Source organism: Triticum aestivum, chromosome 3B (genome assembly GCF_018294505.1).
Source record: "Triticum aestivum cultivar Chinese Spring chromosome 3B, IWGSC CS RefSeq v2.1, whole genome shotgun sequence".
Lineage (NCBI taxonomy): Eukaryota > Viridiplantae > Streptophyta > Magnoliopsida > Poales > Poaceae > Triticum > Triticum aestivum.
In genome coordinates, this window is record NC_057801.1 from 814970028 (window position 1) to 814992106 (window position 22079).

The following is a 22079-nucleotide window of genomic DNA, read 5'->3' on the forward strand; positions in this document are numbered from 1 at the left end:
GGCGGTGCGCGGTAGCGCGCGCCGGCCGCGGTTGGTGGAGTCCACCGGTTGGGGCGGGATAGGCTGGGGGCATGCGTGAGGAGGAAGAAGGAAGGTAGGAAGAAGATGAATAGTGCTAATCTGTTTTGGGCTCTTGGATGAAAATCTTGCCGTCTAGATAAATACAAAAGTTGAAATTAGACCCAGCAATAATCGGGAGAATTGATTTTAACCCCCCCTATTTGCTGCACTTGGATCTTTTACCCCTCTGTTCGCTTGCCTCCCTCTTAGCCCCCCGTTCCTGTGTAATTCTTGCTGATTGCCACCCCTGGCGTACTTAACTGCTCAATTAGCTAATAATGAAACAAAGCTGGACTTATTATATACCGATTTGACTAAAATGCCCTCTTACAGTTTTGGGTCGTCAAGACGACGCGATACAGAGAGGTGGGCTGGCCCATCATTCTTTTTCACTTCTCGCTTCCCTCCCCATCCTCGACCCAGCGAGGCGACCAGCCGCCAGAGCCGCTGCGCGCCAGCGTCCGTCGTCCCTGCTGGTCCGCCGCATCCCCTCCCCCATCCGCCGCCCTTCCTTGCTGCCCCAAGGTAAGGCAAGCTTCCTCCCTTCTGTTTTCTATGGATTTTGCTTGGTTCCTGTACGGTTGACTAAATTGTAGAAACCCTAGGTGTTGAGAGAGATTGACATATGGATTTGAGAGGGAGGGGTTGGATCGGCAAAGAGGAGTCTGAAGGGTACTTCTGTCCATTGTTATCTCTATTTCATAATTATATACTAACAAATGTGTTAAGCAGGCAAAAAGGGGATATCAACAACAACTAGACAGAACTGGGGTGCTCAAACAGAGACGAATGAACAAAGGGGGAAAAGATCGAAGGCGAGCGAACTGAGGGGGTAAAATCAATTCTCCCGCAATAATCAGTGTCGTGCGCGCGAATACCAAAATCGGCGGAACCTCCGCCGTCTCCCTCCCCTCCCCATTCCCCACCTCCTCGGCCCGGTCTCCACACGCGGCGCGGCGGGCATGGAGGTCGACGAGCCGGCGCCGCACGGCGGGGGCGGGGGCGGGGCCCCGCCCCGCATCCGGCGGCTGGAGGAGTCGGTGGTGAACCGCATCGCCGCGGGGGAGGTGGTCCAGCGGCCGTCGTCGGCGGTGAAGGAGCTCGTCGAGAACAGCATCGACGCCGGCGCCTCCACCGTCTCTGTCACCGTCAAGGACGGCGGCCTCAAGCTCATCCAGGTCTCCGACGACGGCCACGGCATCCGGGTACGCTCGCTTCCTAAACCCTAAACCCCGGACCCAATTCCCCATCCCCTCAACCCTTGGTGCTGCCGCGGGCGCCTGCTAGTGCGAAAATCCTTCAAATCCGAGCTGTTAATCGTGATTTCTGTTGACTGCGAGCTGTTAATCCTTAGTGCGTATAGGGCCATCTGGGCGAATGATTGGGGAATTTTGGCCTTGGTGATTTTCTACACTGGATCTGTGTCTGTTTGTTCCCACTCAGGCGTAAAATACTGCATAGGGGCTGCTATGCCATGGGAAAAATGAGGGCACACCTATATTAATAGGCCATTTGAGATTGTTAGTGCTATTTGCCTTTGAGCAGCATTTAGTTGTCTATGATACTACGAACTGGGCTTGTTTTGTGCTATAAAGGGGGCAGGTCTAGGCGCCTGCGGGGGGTGCTATATGATTTATACAGTATTGATTGTTGGCATTTGAAGAGTTGGGCATGTTCAGAATACGGAGTATTTCTTAACGGTCTCATATATCAAGCATTTGCGCTAGCATTGTTGACCATCACTTTTGTCAGCTAAACTTGGTTTCCTTTCACAGTGTGAGGACTTGCCAATATTGTGTGAGAGACATACTACCTCAAAGCTGTCTGCATATGAGGACCTACAAACAATAAAGTCCATGGGGTTCAGAGGGGAGGCTTTGGCCAGTATGACTTATGTTGGCCATGTTACGGTGACAACAATAACAGAAGGCCAACTGCATGGCTACAGGTCAGTCCATTAGCAACTTTATTAAATCTTTTTGCTTGACTCTAGAGTCGTTTGTTAATGATCATTATTATCATGTTTTCTTGTCAGAGTTTCTTATAGGGATGGAGTAATGGAGAATGACCCGAAGCCCTGTGCTGCGGTTAAAGGAACTCAAGTCATGGTGAGTTACTGAGTTTGCAATTTTGCATAGTACCATTGCTCTATTGGATATGTATTGCGATTTTTACAAGAAAAAAAATCTTAATATGCAGGTTGAAAATTTATTCTACAATATGGTAGCTCGTAGGAAAACACTGCAGAACTCCAATGATGACTATCCAAAGATAGTGGACTTCATCAGTCGGTTTGCGGTCCATCACATCAATGTGAACTTCTCTTGCAGAAAGGTAAATATAGCCGTCTTTTGTGAACTCGTGAGTTTTAAGAGGTGACATTTGCCTCCTCCTCTGTCACAGCATGGAGCCAATAGAGCAGATGTTCACAGTGGGAGCACATCTTCAAGGCTAGATGCTATTAGGAATGTCTACGGGGCTTCGGTTGTTCGTGATCTGATGGAAATACAGGTTTCAGATGAGAATGCTGTAGATGAAATATTCAAGATGGATGGTTTCATCTCAAATGCAAATTATGTGGCAAAAAAGACTACTATGATTCTTTTCATAAATGGTATACAAATTACAAGGCACTAGTAAATTTTTAGAGCCTTTTCCTCCGTAAGTAAATTCTGTTGATTTCATATGCATTAAATATGTATTCCGATGCCCATGTGGATACACATGTTAAGATGCTATGTTATTCTGATCAGAGTAATCTGGCTGCATCTTGTTCATATATTTTTGATGAACAAGGGGATATCTTTTAAAGAATAATTTTGTAAGGCCAACAAAGTTTTAAAGGATGCATCCACTGTGATTGAACTGTCATGTATTTTCTGTCAGTGAATTAGTAATGTATACTTTATTATCATGGCTGTGCCTTGTTTGCTTTATCCCATAACTGTTCATATCTCCTCTTCAGATAGACTTGTAGACTGCACTTCTTTGAAAAGAGCTACTGAATTTGTGTACTCTGCAATACTGCCTCAAGCATCCAAACCCTTCATATACATGTCCATCAATCTTCCACCAGAACACGTGGATGTCAATATACATCCAACCAAAAAGGAGGTATTTTGTGGCAAAATTTGTGCTGATGTTCAAACATTTATGCAATTTTCAATTAGAGAACAAACAATTTCAGTGATTCCTTCTATCTTTGCAGGTTAGCCTCTTAAATCAAGAGCGTATTATTGAAAAAATTAAAGATGCTATTGAGGAAAAACTGCTGAACTGTAATAACACAAGGATATTCCAAACTCAGGTTATTCAATTGTTTACCTTACATAAACCCACAGATACTTGGTATTTTATTGTTGTGTCTCATCACAGTTGATATGGTGCAGCAATTGCTGGAAATCAATTATTAGGTGTTCATATGGTTGCTTCTCTATATCTTTAGAGACAATATATCTGTTCAAAAGCTACTACCAGTTGCATAGTGCATCAGTTTTCAAATATAGATAAACACTCGCCGAAAGTCATGCTGAAATTCGTTTGTTGTCATTTTCTCAAAAACCCGCTCTCTTGGAAAATTGACTTATCTCTATATGATCTTTGTTGAACTAGTACAATGACACCTTTATGGTCAAGCCTCACCTTGTACTCATACAATGACACGTCTATGGTCAATGGTGTTCATTTGCTCCTTCAGAGTAGATTGTTATAATCTTTGGCTCTTTGAATGATTAGAAGTGCAATATACTACAAAAATCCACCTGGGTTTCTACATTTGGCCAAGCACATACTTGTAGTTTAATAGTTGATGCTAGTGCTAGTAGCTAATTTGTACACGTGCCTGTTTGCAAAAGCTACTTACCTCCAGTGCAATGTATTCTCTGGAATAAACGGTCCAACAGCTTACGGCATGCAAATTTTAACAAATTTAATATGCAGATAAAACTTTAGCTATCTCAATTATGAAAACTATGTGCATCAGTGCATGTGTGTTTTGCATTTTGATGTAAACTTTTGCGCACATCAGTGATGCTTGTTCCATGTGCATTGCAGGCACTAAACTCTTCAGCACTTACTCAATCTAACATACGAAAGGACATGAGCACGGAGATCAGCACGCCTACTGGTGTGTAGCATATACTCCAGATCAGTACGGAGTATATCATATGCATGTTTCAAGCTAAAATGTTTTCTATGTACACTATGCTGCTACAGTAGCCCACCCCAACTTGTGGCTTTGTTGTTGTTGTTGTTGTTGTTGTTGCACTATGCTGCTACAGCACATCTGTTAACTGCATATTATTGAGCTATCTAGTAAAGGCCATGTGAAACCACCACCTCACCCATCCAGCGAATAATCCTTACTAATTATATTATACTGTAGGAGAAAAATCTCAAAAGGTTCCTGTGAGCCAAATGGTCAGAACAGATCCACGCGATCCATCTGGAAGGTTGCACACCTATTGGCAAGGTCAATCTTCAAATCTTGAAAAGAAATCTGACCTTGTTACCGTGAGGTATGATCTTCATTAGCAACTTGACAGCGTTCACCACTTCCTGTATTTTTTGTGCTGTCTGATTTGGTCATCTGTTTGTGCTCCCTGAATATTTTCTTCATGCCCATCAAATTGTGCACTAAGTACCTGTTGTTTGCCTTTCCTCATGGGAGGATTTAATGATTCATGCTGTTTACATGCTACAATTCTATAACTCTGGTTTAGTTGCGAGTGCTGGACCTTTTTCTACTTCATAAATTCTATTTGAAGAAGGGAGTACAGTGATTCAGTGTTTTTTCTTTATCATGGCTGATGTTTTTCTTCTATTTGTATATGGTTCCCCAAGAAATATTGTAAGATCAAGAAGAAATCCAAAAGATGCTGGTGATTTGTCCAGTCGCCATGAGCTTCTTACAGAAATAGATTCTAACTTACATCCCGGTGAGCTCATCTTAACCTGTGATGTGTGAACCTGTCTCCATTTTTGTAGACTGATGATTTGTGTATTTCTGCTAGGCCTTTTCGATATTGTTAAGAATTGCACATATGTTGGAGTTGCCGATGAGGTTTTCGCTTTGATACAGCACAATACCCTCTTATACCTTGTCAATGTGGTAAATGTTAGGTAAACTCTATGCATTGATCCCCACAAAAGAAACTCTATGCATTGATGACTAATGTTACTCTTCTATGCCTTATATCTCTTATCGAAGCTAGAAATTTCTGATATCTGACATAGTTGTTTGAAGGTAACCAGTACCCCAGTTCCCTGTACATATTTGCAAATGCATCCATATTACAAACAATATTGCTCGCACACACCATCATCAAACTGCTATCCATTCATATCACATCCAGTTGAAAGCCTGCAACTACTAAGCACCTCCTTTTTTCTGTATTAAATCACTTATTGTATTGTCTTATGTGCTATCGATGAGTTTAACTTGTGATGCAGCAAAGAACTCATGTACCAACAAGCTCTGTGCCGCTTTGGAAACTTCAATGCTATACAGCTAAGTGAACCTGCTCCGCTTCGGGAGTTGCTGACAATGGCACTGAAAGATGACGAATCAATGAGTGATGTAAATGAGAAGGAGAAACTAGAAATTGCAGAAGTAAGTTGTTTTCTTAATTCCCCGAGTCTTTGTTGATCTTGCCAGCAATACAGCAGACGTAATATTTTATTTGCCCGCCTGCATGTTTTTTTACTTTTTGATTCTTGTGTTATGGCTCAATCATTTGATTCCTGTAGCATCGCTCCATTGATGAAGATAGTACTTGTTTGCAGGTGAACACTGAGATACTAAAAGAAAATGCTGAGATGATTAATGAGTACTTCTCGATTCACATTGATCAAGGTGGCAACCTGACCAGACTTCCGGTTGTACTTGATCAGTACACCCCTGATATGGATCGCCTTCCAGAGTTCATGTTGACTCTAGGAAATGACGTAGGTTTCCTTTTAAATTTGGTCATGATATCTGATTATCCATTCCCTGCTGAGGCAACGGCAAGTAGGGTTTTCAGGCTTATACCGTGTTCAAATTTTTAATTTTGGTGTTTCATTTAGATATGGCAGCTAGGTATCCGGAAGCAACTTCTGTTTCCTATCTTATCTTTTAAGTTATTGTGGAATTTCATTCCCGGAAGTAGTTGCTTTATGATATATTTTGTTTTAGATTTTACTTCAGTTATGCAAACTGGCAGCCCTGATTTTTAGTGATTACCATCTTATAATAGATTGCCTGGGACGTTGAGAAAGAGTGCTTCAGAACGGCAGCAGCTGCTATTGGAAACTTCTATGCGCTTCATCCTCCCATCCTTCCAAATCCATCTGGCAAAGGCATTCGGTTATACAAGAGAAATAAAGATTCCATGGGAAGTGCTGAACCGGCTGATAACGATTTAACAGGTACAGGTGAGCTGAAATAGTAGACACACTAAAGAATATATCCATTATACATGATGCTGCAGCTAGATATTCGTTCCGAGTTAATTGCCATTGGGGCTAAACATGTATCCCATTACAGATGAAGATGACGTCGACCAAGAGCTGGTTGCGGAAGCAGAGGCGGCATGGGCTCAGCGCGAGTGGACCATCCAGCACGTCTTGTTCCCGTCCATGCGACTTTTCCTCAAGCCCCCTAAGTCGATGGCAACGGATGGAACGTTCGTCCAGGTTCCCTCCCCGCCCCGCTTCAGTTGTCCTTTATTTATGTTTGGTGCTTCAGTTCAGTCTTTTGCTTATGCTCGCACCATAGTCTGTTACTGCAGTTTTTTGTACTCTATTTACCGCTCAATGTATTTTTTTCCCAAACAATCACCAAGCCACATTACACACAACATTGTTCCGAGTAGGCATACCAACGTAGGCGGTCCAACTTTGTTTCGACAGCGAGCCGTAAAAAAATAAACCCGGCATGGTTTCAAGCGCAACCACTAGAACTGTGTGAAATACTACCTTTTTTATGGATTATGCGGCATAAACACACACTGATATTGAGCTGTACTTTTGAACCTATGCAGATTGCTTCTCTAGACAAGCTTTACAAGATCTTCGAGAGATGCTAGCCGTCCGATATGTAGAGAAGGAAGGGAGAGCGCGACCAACCGACGCCTTTGCTTGTTCCTTCTGGGACGGACTTGCGTGCATAAATTTTCTCTTTTTTGGTAGCGCTGTAAATACTTGAAGGATGAGCAGAATTTGTTGACTCCAGCTCTGGAATTGAGTAGCAAAAAAAAAAGTGCAAATGTGTTGGCTTTGCTACGCAGTGCTGGTAAATATGTCATGCCCTCTTACAATGACCGCGCAACCGAAGCCGTCGCCGTGGTCTTTTTCCTCGAAATATTCTACAAAATCAAACGGGGGCAACCTTTTTCTAAAATTTAAACAAATTTGAACTGGCGTTTTCGAATTTTTCATAAAGTCAAACCCTGCGGTACTCCTAGTAAAATTCTGCAAGAAAAAGGCTCCCTCCCTCCTGTAAGAGGGAAAAAAAGGAACCATGGTCGCCGCGTGTGTCTGCGGGTGGGCCCGGAGAAAAAGAACCCCACGCCAAATCCAATTACCACGCCCCGTCCTCCCCCTCTACCTGACCTTTACCCCATCCATATCCCCCCACCCCGAGCAAAACCCTAGCTAGCCCCTCTCCATCCCCGCCCGCTCGCCGCCGATGGCGAAGCCCCGCCGCGGCCGCTCCGGCTCGCGGTCCTCGTCGGGCTCCTCCTCCCGCTCCGCCTCCTCGGGCTCCTCCCGCTCGCGCTCGCGCTCGCGCTCCCTCTCCTCCTCCTCCTCCTCGCCCGCCCGCTCCCGGGGCCGCTCCCCTCCCGCCGCCAAGCGCAGGTGAGCACCCGCCCCCTTCCCTTCTCTTCCCCTCCTCCCCTCCCGCCCCGCCGTCGCGCGGCCCGGATCTGTGCTCGCGCGGCTTCAGCCCTGGGGTTTTGGGCGCTGGGGTTTCGACGGCTTGTTCGTAGATTCCGAATTGCGCGCCGCCGCGCACTCGCCTCCTGTGGTGGCGCTCGGGTCCTGGGCTCCAGGCCAGCGATGGTTCCCTCGGTAGATTTGTTGAAACCTGTGCCTGTGTTTATCAACACTCTGTGTGTTTCGAACGGCTTGCCTGAACAAGGCTTGGAGTAGTGGCTCGTTTAGGGGCGTGCGGGTCTGCTCTCGTGAGCTCACGTTCGGCCTCACTCGCATCTGTACAATGCTGTATGGTTGGAAGGTTAGCGCTTGGGCGGCACCCCGTTGGAGATACAATGCAAACACCCATTCGTGCGCCTGCTGCGGTCTTGTTTCCTGGACCTGGTGGTAATGCTGGGGTAGATAGTTTTTGTCTTGTTCATCTTAATCCACAGTTTCTAGACAACTTAGCACCTGATATAACCGATTTTTAAGAAGCGGGAAGGGGCTGGACTATCCAGTGGTATAGGATAGTTGATTCTGATTACAAATTCATGTGTCTGTGTGTGTGTCCCCTACATGTTTCATTTTTTTTTATGTTGTCAAGCGTAGCTAGTTCTCCTGGGATCGAACAATACGGATGCAGTTTTGTGGTATCCATTGTAAGAGGTATTTATAACAATTGTGTTCGTTCAAAAATGGTTTTGAATGATGCTTGAGATAGGATGGAAACCGGAGTTACTTGCTGGAGCCAGAGCCTCAGAATTCAGATGTGATTTCGTTGTTTGTTAGCTGCTTGGTGTGAGCATTTAAATGTGTGTGTCCCCTACATGTTTCATTTTTTTTTATGTTGTCAAGCGTAGCTAGTTCTCCTGGGATCGAACAATACGGATGCAGTTTTGTGGTATCCATTGTAAGAGGTATTTATAACAATTGTGTTCGTTCAAAAATGGTTTTGAATGATGCTTGAGATAGGATGGAAACCGGAGTTACTTGCTGGAGCCAGAGCCTCAGAATTCAGATGTGATTTCGTTGTTTGTTAGCTGCTTGGTGTGAGCATTTAAATGTTACATCTGCTACTCCCTTGGCAATGGTCTGTGGTGCTCTGCATGTGCTAGTGATACTAAGCATCCTATTAAGTTTAACCTTAGGCTGTACATTCATTAATTTTTGAGTTCGGCTTTGTATTTTTTTGCATTTAGCCTCCACTGAATCTCTGAGATCCAGTTTGATTCTTTCCCTGCACCTGTTTATCCCTTTCAAACATATCTGTATTAGTCATAAGACCAGTTCAATACCTCTTCTTTGTAGTTCTAGATGAACCAGATCTTACTGATACCAATTCCTTCTTCTTTTTACCTTTTAAACCATTGCTTTAATTTGTCACTGTTGCTGCTGTAATTTTATTGCAAAATTCACTGGACATGCTCATATTCAAAGTCGCCTTGCTTGCTGCATTGGCTAAACATAGTTCTTTGGTGGCTTCTATTTTGGTGTATTTTCTTATGTTAATTATCTTTAATCTGGAAACATTTATTTACGGCGCTGCTATCTACACAGTTCACCTGGAGCAAAGAAAGCTCGATCACCTTCACCCCCTGTCAAAAAAGGGTCACCATCAAGAAAAGGCCGCTCATCATCTCCCCCACCCAAGAAAGCGTCACCTCCTAGGTACAAGCTTGCAGAGGATCTGTTCATTTTATATTATTTCTGCTCGCACTGCATTGATGCTTGTACATATAAGCATGCCACTTGAACTTGTTATCATTTTGTCTCCCACAGAATAGCTACTCAACATAAAATTGGTATTTATTTCATGCATTTGTCCGATGACAATTACAATGCCTGTCTGGTGCCCATTATTTTTGAGCTTTTCCAGTTCCTTTATGTTAGCATGATATAACTACTGTTGGTGCCTTGGTGGCATTATTGACCTTGTTGTTTCCGTCACTGGTAGTTAGATATAGTGAGAAGTATTATGCTCTCTTATATTCATGTAATATACTTAACAAATTGGTGCTACTTGTTTCAGGAAAGCATCTCCTCCTCCTCAGTCGGTTGTTCTACATGTTGATCATCTATCCAGAAATGTGAATGAGGCTCATTTGAAGGAGATATTTGGTGAGTTTATCTTCATGTTTCATGATCTTGTATCTTAATTTCTTGAAGGTTTAGTTGTGCAACTTTTATCGACAACTTATGTTCTTCTGTGGATTGGGAATGAACGTGATTGATCTTAACTTAGCTTGATGTTTAACTTATTTGGTAAAATTTTGAGATACTGCCGTACTTTCTAGAAGTAACATATCATTAATCAATTTCATCGGAGTGGTAGGCTAGGGTGTCTCAAGTTTGAAGTTGAAGTTGTAAGCATCGTGCATGTCCTTATGCCAGTATTCAGATGGAGATTATGGAAAAGAACTATTATTGCTTTGTTCTAAGTCCTGTTCATGACAGCAATTTTGAGGGTTGCAGAAAGCATTGGAATAATGATCTGTTTTCCGATCACTATGTTACACAGTATAATGAGCTAACCATCCTTAATTTGCAGGAAATTTTGGTGAAGTGGTGAATGTGGAGCTATCAATGGACAAATTTGTAAGATGTGTTGCATTGGCATTATCTGATGAAGCTTCTCCTGTCTCTTGACATCTAATCTGAGCTTTTTAATATATATAGGTTAATCTCCCTCGTGGGTATGGATACATCGAGTTCAAGAAGAGGACTGATGCTGAGAAGGCTCTTCTTTACATGGATGGTGTATGCCTTCTGCCCTATGTTTTTATGTGCCTTCTGCCCTATGTTTTTGATATTTGTTTTCTTATGCAAATATGACCCAAAAAAATTCACATCTTCTCAGGGGCAAATTGATGGAAATGTTGTCAAGTTGAAGTTCACACTGCCACCACGCCAAAGGGCTTCTTCACCTTTAAAGCCACCTCCTCCTCCCCCCAAAAGAGATGCTCCTCAGAATGATAAAGTTGCTATTGGTGCTGAAAAGGATGCTCCGCAGCGGCCTGGGGGATGTAAGTGTCTGAACCTTTATATAGCTTATGGTTATTCAGAGCCTACTGTAATGGGCATTTCTCTGTGATCTGGTTCTTTAATAAGCATTGCTCCCATCTAGGATAATTTGTAGGTGGATATTTTGCCTTTTTTTGTTGATGATCCAATCCTGTTTCATTTGCCAGCAGCATCTCCACGAAAGAAGCCACCTTCTCCTCCGCGAAAGAGGTCTCCTCCAAACAGAAGGGCTGAGTCACCCCGGCGTCCACCCAATCCATCTCCAAGGCGTCGTGCTGAGTCTCCTATTCGTCGTCGACCAGATCTTTCCCCTGTTAGGCGTGGTGACAGAAGACCAGGATCTCCAATTAGAAGACGTTCTCCTTCACCTAGAAGGCATAGGTCACCAATGCGGTGAGTTTTTTAACTGCCATTCTTGTATCTAGGTTAATGATAAATTGCTGACAACTGGTCTCACAACCGTCACCTTAGGAGGGGTCGTGGCAGCTTATCACCACGCAGACGCTCCCCGGGGCCTCCTAGGCGCTCACCTGGGCCTCCCAGACGGCGGTAAGTCACTTTGAGCTTGTGCTGTTGATCACTTCTATACAACTAGCCTGACTATCTTATACTCAGTCCTCTGTATGATATATTTTACACTGGCCTGACGTGTTAAATGTGTTAGTTATTGCTTCTCATTCATTCCTGTGTGTACCTCTCCATCTATTCATCTATTCCATGTTTGTACAGTTGTAATTGACTATACAATTTTGCTGTACATTTTGATGAGCAGTCTCTGTGCCAATTTTTGAAACTCCATGTGCCAAGATAGCTTGGGTTTTCTGTGTTGGTCTACTGGGTTCTGTGTTGTGTTGTCAGGAAGTTCTCCTATATCAGTTTTTTCAACTACATTAATTGTGTTGGTTCTTGCTTTTGGAAGCAGGTCACCACCACCAAGGAGGTTGAGGAGCCCTCCGAGAAGGCCACCACCACCACCTCCGCGCCGTCACAGCCGCTCCCCTCCTCCTCGCCGCCCTCTTCACTCCCGCTCCAGATCAATTTCTCCTCGTAGGTAATGACATTCTGCCTTGCAAATCTTCCAATGGCTCATCTCTTTGTTCAGCTGCCTAATTCTCTGGAGTCTTCCTAATTCTCTTTGTGGTAGCAGGGGCCGGGGACCACCATTGAGGCGTGGAAGGTCAGATTCGTCCTATTCTGCATCACCCAGTCCTCCAAGAAAGGTGAGCGCAACATCTGTCAGTGGTTTCTGTTGCCTTCCATAGAAAACTGTATTTGAATGTTTGATTCTGATGTTTTGGTTCTTGTGCGCAATACTAATAAGACTTTCTTTTACAGGGACCTAGAAGGGTGTCAAGGAGCCGCAGCCCTAGAAGGTATGCGACGGGTTCACATCCTTGTGGTGTTTTGCATTGTTTCCACATCTTGTAACTGAATTACTACTAGCTTAAATTCTCTAGAAGTAATAAAAAGCCGTGTCTCTCAGGCCTCCAAGAGGAAGGAGTGGCTCTAGCGACAGCGGGAGCAGCAGCTCTTCCCCAACCCCAAGGCGCAGGTAGAAAGAAACTGGTGACGTGTGTGGTTCCTGGCAGGTAAAAAACTTTCTCTTCTCTCTCGACTATCACTATGGATTGCATCTGCATGTGTCTTGCTGTGAGCTCAAGTCAAGAGGTGTTCCATCTGAGGGGCCGGACGACGAGGTGCTCGACATGCCTGCTGGCATTCGGCTTGTACTCACAAGAGATACTGTATGAGGACGACTCGTGTGTTGATGATTTGCCTGTACGGAAAGTGTACTTTTCATTTATAAATTCTGCACTTGTTCGTCAGCTTTGGATCTGGATATTCTTCTCTTGTCACTCTTGAGAATTATTAATGAGCTGTTTACTAGTTGATCTGCCGGCTCGTGCTGCGTTGCTTTGTGAAGTTGTTTTTGTTTTAAATGTTGGTTGAATGTTTTGCGTTTTGAACGTGTTTGGAGGAAATGTGAATCTGTTGCTCTGGCACGCCTGTCTGTCGGAGATCTGTTTGGGTTGGTGCCCGACCCTGATATCCGGCTGGCATATACGATCTCGGTCCAGAAATGCTTGTCCATTTCTTTGACAAATATTTCCAGGCGAGCAACTGACCATGCACCTGGCCTGAGCAACCCCGGCATGTTGTGGCAGGGATGGACGACGGCGAAACCGGGCTGAGCTGCGCCGCCTCTTAATCGATCTCATCTACTCTTGCCGTGAATGCCATCATCTACTCTAGCCTGAATGGTCAGGCATCTCAATTAGCCTGTCAGGCCTCCAATTTCCAGCGCCTGGGCTCAGGTTAACAGCTGCCTGACTTTTAATACTAGTCGGGGCTTCCTTCGCAAAAAAAAAAATACTAGTCGGGGCTTGTGCTACCCAATAGCAGCCTTTCTTTAGTGCTTTAGATATTTTTTATTGGTTGTTTTTCTAAATGCCGTAGAAGCTAAGTCTCTTTTTCATGTTTAAATCCGTACGTGGAGCCTACGTTGGCCCCTGACATCACATCGCATGGCATACACTCGGTTTCCTTCCCTTGCGTGCATGCATCCGCCTGCCATATCGCTGCACTTCCATGTGTTCCACTTTCAGAAGGACGACCTGCTTAAGGAGACATTATCAGCCACACAGACACAAGGCGAGGTTCCGTCGTTCGGGCAAGTGCAAACGGAGGGGGTTGAGGAGCCCAAGGAAAATGTGTTGCCGATGTTAATGTATACTTTCCCTCCTTCTATGAAGGACACATTCTATTTATTTTATTCAGATTTACAAGTGTAAAATTGCTTGGTTACTTTTAGTCGGGTTGGATTGAGTGGGTTTGCTATCATCGGTTGATTTAACTCATATGGTCCTTTGTTGCACATGTAAAATTGTTACATCATCACAATAAAAATATTGTCACATCACTGAGAAAACCCTACAACATGCTCACTGTTTATCTTTTAGTTTACAGCAACAAATCAGTCACTGAAGTGAAGTAGTCATTGGACACTATAATGTACAACCACCCTTCAAAAGGATGCGGAGTGGTATTACTATAAACTTTCATAACAAGTAAAAGCGCGTGAGATATTATCTAATATTGAATAAAAATGGTTTTTGATAGTGTAGGAAGCAAATCTTATGAGTTTAGGCGGCGGCGTATGAGCAACCTCCTCCCTAATAAGATCACGAATCCCCTCTTCCTCCGTCCTTCGCTTTAATGCGATAAAAGGGGTGGAAACCTCATTGTGAGAATGTTTTTTTTAAAACAAGGCAAAAGACTTGCCATTTTCATTGATTAAGAAGAAGAGAATTGCCCGGTTAATTGACGGAAAACCGGACTAAAACCGATACAACACAACCCACATGACATGGACATCACCGGCCAACCTGGCCACCGACATGGAACAGAAACCATGACGGCACATGCCAACAGATGACCCCCACGCGCAAGCAACCGACAGCTCCAATTTTGACGACGAGCAACACAAGAGAAATATGCAGGACTTGCGCCGGGAAGAACCGACTATCGAAGACCACGCCGCGACCCAAGCTCCTCTCGACGCCATCATTGTTGCCAAACAGAAACCAGCGCCCCGCCTCAGCAAACCATGCGGCGAAGATGCCATCATCCTCCAATCTCTCAGTCGTGCTCGGCTCCGAGACGATGCCCCCAAGAAGGAAAAAGACGCGAAGACGCCTCCATCGCCCGATCCAGCGGATCTGAGGTTTCCCTCCGGAGCCCAAGCCGTGGGGAAGAGGAGGAGCACCTCCAAGACGACGCTTCCAAGAAAGATCGCGGCACCCACGGGCACCACCGTCGCCAGCTCCGGTGAAGACCGGAGCAAGGATTTCTCCCGGAGATGTCCAACCACCTGCCACCACCGACCGCCGCCCACTATCCACCACCCCTGCCGAGGCCGACCTCACTCTGGCCCCGGGATCCCACGATCCACCGCGACCAGACACGCACCATCCCCCTGGCCGAAGCCGCCATCACCACACCCGGGGCTGCCGCCCCGGAGCCCAAGAGCCACCACGTCATTGTCTTCACCGCCAGAAGGAGTCCGGCCAGGCCCGACGACATGGAGCCCACATCGCAGAGCTGGAGGCAAGGGAGGGCCTGATCAGTCTGCGACCTCACCACAAATTTATTGTTAGTGATGTAATTTTTTGCGTTCCCTAAAAAATGTAATTTTTTGCGGCAACATGAGGGATATTATCTTTATTCTATAGCAGATCTGGACCACAAAATTTTGATCGGATGGTTCATACTCATTTTCTTTTTCTCGGTTCGAACAACTCGCACGAGACGAGACGGGGATGCCTCCGCGGGCGCCGGCGGCGCCGGCGTTCCCGTCCCTGGACGCCTACTACCTCCACCACCTCCGCTCTTGCTCGACGCCGCGCCACGCCGCCGCCGTCCACGCCCACGTCGTCCGTGCCCACCCCTTCCCTTCCCTCTTCCTCCGCAACACGCTGCTCGCCGCGTACTGCCGCCTCGGCGGCCCCGCGCGCCGCCTGCTCGACGAAATGCCCCGCGCCAACGCCGTCTCCTTCAACCTCCTCATCGACGCCTACTCCCGCTCCGGACAGGCAGGCGCCTCTCTCGAGACCTTCACGCGCGCTCGCCGTTCCGTGGGCGTCAAGGCCGACCGGTTCACGTACGCGGCCGCGCTCGCCGCGTGCTCGCGGGCCGGGCGCCTGAGGGAGGGCAAGGCCGTGCACGCGCTGGCCGTCCTCGAGGGGCTCGCCGGGGGCGTGTTCGTCTCCAACTCGCTCGTCAGCATGTACGCCAGGTGCGGCGACATGGGACAGGCGAGGCGGGTGTTTGACGTCTCCGAGGAGCGGGACGACGTCTCGTGGAACGCGCTGGTCTCTGGCTACGTGCGTGCTGGCGCGCATGACGAGATGCTGAGGGTGTTTGCTCTGATGCGCCGTTCTGGGATGGGCTTGAACTCTTTCGCTCTTGGAAGTGTCATCAAGTGTTGTGCTGGCAGCGATGACTCTCTGAGGGATGTTGCCGCGGCGGTTCATGGATGCGTGGTGAAGGCTGGGTTGGACTCCGACGTGTTTCTTGCGAGCGTGATGGTTGACATGTATGCCAAGAAAGGCGCATTGAGTGAAGCTGTTGCGCTCTTTAAGTCGGTGCTTGATCCCAATGTGGTTGTGTTCAATGCCATGATTGCGGGGCTGTGTCGTGATGAGGCTGCTGTCGGTATGGATGTCCTGAGAGAAGCGTTAAGTCTGTATTCCGAGGTGCAGAGTCGAGGAATGGAGCCTACCGAGTTCACATTCTCCAGCATCATACGAGCGTGTAACTTGGCAGGTGACATTGAATTCGGAAAACAGATACATGGACAAGTACTGAAGCATTGTGTCCAGGGAGATGACTTCATTGGGAGTGCACTGATTGACTTGTACTTCAACTCTGGCAATATGGAAGATGGGTTCAGGTGTTTCAGATCTGTTCCGAAGCAAGATGTCGTCACGTGGACAGCGATGATTTCAGGGTGTGTTCAAAATGAGCTTTTCGAGAGGGCACTGACCCTGTTCCATGAATTATTAGCTGCTGGACTGAAACCTGACCCTTTCACTATATCGATAGTGATGAATGCGTGTGCCAGTTTGGCTGTTGCAAGGACTGGTGAGCAGATTCAGTGCTTTGCCACAAAATCTGGTTTCGGTCGGTTCACTGCCATTGGAAACTCCTGCATACATATGTATGCTAGATCAGGGGATGTTGGTGCTGCAGTCCGGAGGTTTCAGGAGATGGAATTACACGACGTTGTGTCTTGGTCTGCTGTAATATCAAGCCATGCACAGCATGGCTGTGCTAGTGAGGCTTTACGGTTTTTCAGTGAAATGGTAGATGCAAAGGTGGTGCCAAATGAGATTACTTTTCTCGCTGTCCTTACTGCATGTAGCCATGGAGGATTGGTTGATGAGGGACTCAGGTATGTCTCTGTAATCTTCAATGATTCATACAGACATCTTGATCTGAAAAAAGAAAACTGTACATGGGTCGAACTTTGAGGTCTTTGTGTTGCTGGAGTGCGTCTTACTGTCTTATAGTAGAGTTATACTTGTTTGGTTGTTCCTCATTGGTCCATTCCTTTCATGGTCTCATGCAGGTATTACGAAATCATGCAAGAGGAATACGCGTTGAGCCCAACCATCAAGCATTGCACATGTGTTGTCGACCTTCTTGGTCGAGCTGGGAGACTAGCTGATGCTGAGGCTTTTATAAGGGATTCAATCTTCCATGATGAACCTGTCATCTGGCGGTCTTTGCTAGCCTCATGTCGTATCCATCGAGACATGGAGAGAGGTCAACTTGTTGCAGATAGGATAATGGAACTACAACCCAGTTCCTCAGCATCCTATGTAAATCTCTACAACATTTACCTAGATGCTGGGGAGCTCTCCCTAGCTTCAAAAATTAGAGATGTGATGAAAGAGCGAGGAGTGAAGAAAGAACCTGGTCTGAGTTGGATTGAACTAAGGTCTGGGGTTCACTCTTTTGTTGCCGGTGACAAATCCCATCGAGAGAGCAACACAATATACTCGAAACTGGCAGAGATGCTTTCCAAGATCGATAAATTGACAGTCACTGACGCTTCCAGCACAAAGTCAGATGACATCATTAGAAACGAGCAAAGTTGGATGAATTGGCACAGTGAGAAACTAGCTGTGGCATTAGGATTGATTCATTTACCGCAGTCAGCACCTATACGAGTAATGAAGAACTTGAGAGTCTGCCGTGACTGCCATTTAGCTATGAAATTGATATCGAAGAGTGAAAACAGAGAAATAATCTTGAGAGATGCGATTCGCTTCCACCACTTCAGAGATGGCTCATGTTCTTGTGCGGATTACTGGTAGTGGCTACTCGCTAGTGCAGTGGTTTCAAAGGTGAATCCTTGAAGATAAACCTGACATGTTGGCATACCTATTTAGTTACCATAGTTAGTATTGAAAATTATTTTTCAGCAGAGGCCTAGGGAATGTAAACTCCTGAAGCTTTATAGCCTATAAGTTATTAAGGGTGTACGGTGTCAGTGTGGTGTTCTGATTCTTTGAAAGACAGTTCTCTGTATTGCTTTGCTCCCATTTAGGATTAAAAGCTGTAGGTGCATATTGTAGCCTTGCGATGATTTAATCTTACTTACATTTCTGCCAGCAGGAAGAAAGGCGCCTTCAACTCCTCAAAAGTGGCCTCCTCCAAACTGAATGGTTGAGTCCACCGAACCATCTCCAAGGAATTATGCTGATTCTCCTATTCGCCATCGACCAGATCATCCCCTGTTAGGCATGGTGACAGAAGACCAGGATCTCCAGTTAGAAGACATTCTCTCCTTCACCACCTACAAGGCATACATAGCCAATACGGTGAGTCTTAGAAATTTCATTCTTGTATCTAGGGTATTGTAATATACCAAGGAATTGTTGACAGTAGTCTCGCAACTGCCATCTAGGAGGGTTTGTGGCAGCTCATCACCTCGTAGATAATCACCTGGGCCTCCTAGAAGGTGGCAAGTCAATTTAAGCTTTGTTTTATTGTTTGAGTTTCCTGTATACTCCCTCCGTCCGAAAATACTTGTCATCAAAATGGACAAAAAAGGATGTATCTAGAACTAAAATACATCTAGATACATCCTCTTTTATTCATTTTGATGACAAGTATTTCCGGACGGAGGGAGTAGATCGTATGTGCAATCTGCCTACCTTGCTCAGTTACGGACAGCGTTGTCTTGCCATGTTTTTTGGTCGTGATCATGTCATTATTGTGTTAGAGCTTATTGCTAATACCTGGACATTTGGATAGGCAAGTCCATTACCATGTGCCTGTTATCTTGGTTTGCTAATTGTTTCACAGTTTTCTGTGTGTTGGCCAATTGGGTGCTGTACTTGTGTTGTTTCAGAAGGTGTTAACTTGCCTTTTCTTGCAGGTGGAACTTATCTTGCTTTTATTAGCAGGTCAAGGAGACAGAGGATCCCTTCGAGAAGGTCACCACTCACCACCACCACCACCTCCACGCCGCCATATTCGTTCCCCTCACTTTTCACTCTCACTCCAGATCAATTCTCCATATAGGTAATGAAATCGTTGCTACCCATCTGCATGGTAAAACTTTTTTTTTTTTGAACTGACTCTGCCTTGCAAATCTTCCAATGGAGCCCATCTCCTTTTGTTAATGATATACCTAATTCTCTCTGTGGTAGCAGAATCAGAGGACCTCCTCCATAGGGGCTGTCATGGAAGGTGAGATTTATCGAACTCTGTGTCACCCAGTGCTCCGAGGAAGGTGTGTTCAACATTTGTAGCGGGTTGTGTAGGAAACATGAGTAGTTGAATGCTTGCTTGTATTTTGTTGGTCACGCGATGCGACCTTAGAGAGCATCAAGGAGCCGCAATCCTAGAAGGTCAGTGACTCTTTCTGGTTTTCTCGTGTTTTACAAGAATAAAATAAAACACACCAATGTATGTATCTACGGATCTTGAAAGAATTGTTTTTCTTGTGAAACTAGAAGGAGCATCTCGAGCGACAGTGGGAGCAGCAGCGCCCGCCTTCCCGGAGGCATAGGTACTAGAAGCAAACTCGGGGCAAACTGGGGATAACCCGGCCCCGGCCAGAAACAGGGCAAACCGAGGGGGCGAACGATGATGGATGTGGTTCTTCATGTACCAGTGTTTTAGTGTTTTGATCTGCTCGTATACTGACGAAGTGTCTAATGTTTTTTTTTTTGAATCTGTCTAATGTTTGGTTAGCGTTCAGAGCAACCGACCTGTTTAATGTTCTGTTCTGGTATGTATAAACGTACCCACGTGAAAAAAAGATGCCCGTGAAGGTTCAGTTGGGCTCGGACTCGGAGAAAAACCAAACCGAGCTCCTCGCACCGCATATATATATACAGGGCGCTGATAGGCGCCGGTGCGCCGGCCGAAAGTTTCGGCCGGTCTAGCCCAGGCCGTTGGATGTGAGCCGCGCGGGTCGTTGGATCCAGAAAAAAAAAACGAATCGCCCTCGGCTTCTTCTTCCTCCCGCACGCACGCGTAAACGCAGGAAAAAAACGGATCTCCGCGGGTCAGCCTTCTCGTGCTCGCCCTTGGACGCCGCGTCGCAGCTCATCGGGGCCGCTCGCCTTCGCAGCTCGCCGTCGCAGCTCGCCGTCGCAGCTCACCTGGGGCGTTCGCCGTATGCAGCTCCGTCGGGCCGGGCGTGTCTCCCTCCCTCTGGTTGCAGCACCGCCGGGTGAGGGTTCCAGCATTGTCGCAGTCCGCCATCATAGCTCGCCGCGTGCCCGTCGCAGCACCGCGTGCCCGTCGCAGCACCGCGCGCCCATGCAGCTCCGTCGCCGCCGCTCACCATTGTTTGCTAGCCGTTCTCGGTTTGAAGCTTTTTTAGAAGCGCGTTGTAGCTTTCCTCCAAGCCGGTTGCAGCTTTTTGTCGCTGCGAGATGCCGACCCCCAACTACCTCATATCCAGTTGAAGCATTTTTCAAGCTGGTTGTAGCTTTCGTGGCTACCGGATGTAGCATTTTTCAGCACTGGTTGCAGCTTTGACGTACATCCGTTGAAGCCCCCTGCTTCTTTTGATTCCAACAAAAAATGTTGTTGGTTCCAGCTCTCGATTTGCAGGTTGTAGCAAAAACAAAAGCTGGTTCCAGCTCTGGGTTTTGCCGGGACAAAAATCATTTGCTGGAAAAGCATTGCTGGTCGCTGCCTCCGCCGGTTGCCGTGGTAGCAAAAAACGATGCTAGTTGTAGCAAAATCCTGCTACGGTTGCAGCAAAACATCGTTGTCGTCGTCGCGAGGGTCCGAGCTCCGTCTGATGGATGTAGCAAAAAGCTTTGCCGGTGGTAGCAAAATTCAACTATGGTTGCAGCTTTCCCCTTGTTATGCAGTGCCATTGAAGCTTTCTATGTCTATGGTTGAAGCTTTTTTGAATGGCCGTTGAAGCTTTTTTAGGTGACGGTTGCAACACTTCTATACGCGGGGTGGATTCGGGCATGGCGGGCAGGCAGTTATGGTGGGCGGCGAGGGAGCGCCCTGGCCGCCGGCGATGGAGCTTGTGGTGGCCCAGTCGCTGCCCGGGAGGAGGAGGAGGGAAGGGGATGCGCGCCCTTGAAGGCTGTAGGTTAGGGATGGATCTGGCCATGGCAGCAGGCAGCCATGGCGGCCGGCGAGGGAGCGCCTGGCCGCCGACGATGGATTCGTGGAGGCCCAGTCGCAGCTCGGGGGAGGGGAGGTGCGCGCACGTAGGCTGGAGGTAGGGGATGGAGGCACGTAAGGAAGGAGGCGGGGATTGCGCGGGCGCGTTGCCAGGGTGGCGTGCGAACCGGCGAAACGGTTCGGCCGGTGCGCCGTTTGTAAACACTGCCCGGGAGGAGGAGGAGGGAACGTACTCTGCATCAAAGAGATCCACAGTTATCTCGCGAGCTCCTCCGATCGCATTGACTCGCTTTCCACCTGCGCGGTGCCACCGATCCATCAAGATGGACGGCGGTGACGGCGACGGCAATGGCATCTGCTTTCCCTACGACGTGCTCCTCGACATCCTCCGCCGCCTGCCTGGGCGTGCGTGTGCCGCGCGTGGCGTGACATAGTCAACAACGACCACTGGCTCTCCCTCGAGCGCTACTTTCCCCGCCGCGCCTTTCCCGGTATCTTTGTCAACAAGAGCGGGTGTCGATCCGAAATGTCCTTCTTGGCCCCGCCGGCCACGCAAGGCAAGCCTGGTTTCCCGTTCCCTTCCTACCCACCCAAGGGCACCGTACGTCAGTCCTGCAACGGTCTCCTGCTTCTCCATGAGGAGGGAGAGTACTACGTGCTCAACCCGGCGACGGCACACTCTCTTCACCTGCCGTACCCATCGGCCTGGCGGGATGATGATTTCATGTCCCTCGCCTTCGACCCGGCCGTGTCGCTGCACTATCATGTGTTCTTATTATAGAAGGGGAAGACGTTATACAACTCGGGCAAGGTTCTATCACTCGGGCAAGTACAGGAGGAGAGGGCCGAGGAGCCGAAAGAGAAGGTGGTGCCTATGTTAGTGTACTCGTCCCTCACAAGGCAGTGGGAGCACCAGGAGTTTGCAC

The 22079-nt window shown here is 47.1% G+C and overlaps 3 protein-coding genes across 9 annotated transcripts; all 3 read left to right on the forward strand.

The window, feature by feature from the left end:
* Positions 1-813: 813 nt before the first annotated feature.
* On the forward strand, positions 814-7323 carry LOC123072612 (DNA mismatch repair protein MLH1). 3 transcript variants are annotated; one of them, XM_044496199.1, is made up of 16 exons: positions 814-1265; positions 1836-2008; positions 2096-2168; positions 2260-2373; positions 2464-2674; positions 3026-3174; positions 3269-3367; positions 4114-4186; positions 4445-4577; positions 4903-4997; positions 5073-5181; positions 5512-5671; positions 5845-6006; positions 6297-6474; positions 6587-6735; positions 7083-7323. In XM_044496199.1, the coding sequence occupies exons 1-16, from the start codon at positions 1023-1025 to the stop codon at positions 7125-7127; spliced, it is 2166 nt and encodes a 721-aa protein (XP_044352134.1). In that variant the 5' UTR covers positions 814-1022; the 3' UTR covers positions 7128-7323. The 3 variants fall into 3 exon arrangements, with proteins under 3 accessions (XP_044352134.1, XP_044352132.1, XP_044352133.1); XM_044496197.1 differs by having other exon boundaries at positions 817-1265; positions 2260-2394; XM_044496198.1 differs by having other exon boundaries at positions 818-1265; positions 2260-2394; positions 6297-6468.
* Positions 7324-7645: 322 nt separating this feature from the next.
* Positions 7646-12872, forward strand: LOC123072613 (serine/arginine-rich splicing factor SR45). 2 transcript variants are annotated; one of them, XM_044496200.1, is made up of 12 exons: positions 7646-7899; positions 9517-9627; positions 9989-10077; positions 10508-10554; positions 10636-10716; positions 10817-10982; positions 11148-11373; positions 11452-11529; positions 11903-12031; positions 12128-12200; positions 12316-12353; positions 12464-12872. In XM_044496200.1, the coding sequence occupies exons 1-12, from the start codon at positions 7730-7732 to the stop codon at positions 12534-12536; spliced, it is 1281 nt and encodes a 426-aa protein (XP_044352135.1). In that variant the 5' UTR covers positions 7646-7729; the 3' UTR covers positions 12537-12872. The 2 variants fall into 2 exon arrangements, with proteins under 2 accessions (XP_044352135.1, XP_044352136.1); XM_044496201.1 differs by having other exon boundaries at positions 11151-11373.
* A 2360-nt stretch (positions 12873-15232) lies between these two features.
* Positions 15233-19856, forward strand: LOC123072614 (pentatricopeptide repeat-containing protein At3g13880). Of its 4 annotated transcripts, XM_044496205.1 has the most exons (7): positions 15233-16933; positions 17111-17891; positions 18163-18368; positions 18929-19074; positions 19206-19242; positions 19317-19403; positions 19509-19856. In XM_044496205.1, the coding sequence occupies exons 1-2, from the start codon at positions 15300-15302 to the stop codon at positions 17859-17861; spliced, it is 2385 nt and encodes a 794-aa protein (XP_044352140.1). In that variant the 5' UTR covers positions 15233-15299; the 3' UTR covers positions 17862-17891; positions 18163-18368; positions 18929-19074; positions 19206-19242; positions 19317-19403; positions 19509-19856. The 4 variants fall into 4 exon arrangements, with proteins under 4 accessions (XP_044352140.1, XP_044352138.1, XP_044352139.1 ...); XM_044496203.1 differs by having other exon boundaries at positions 18160-18368; positions 19206-19403; XM_044496204.1 differs by having other exon boundaries at positions 19206-19403; positions 19512-19855.
* The last annotated feature ends 2223 nt before the right edge of the window (positions 19857-22079 follow it).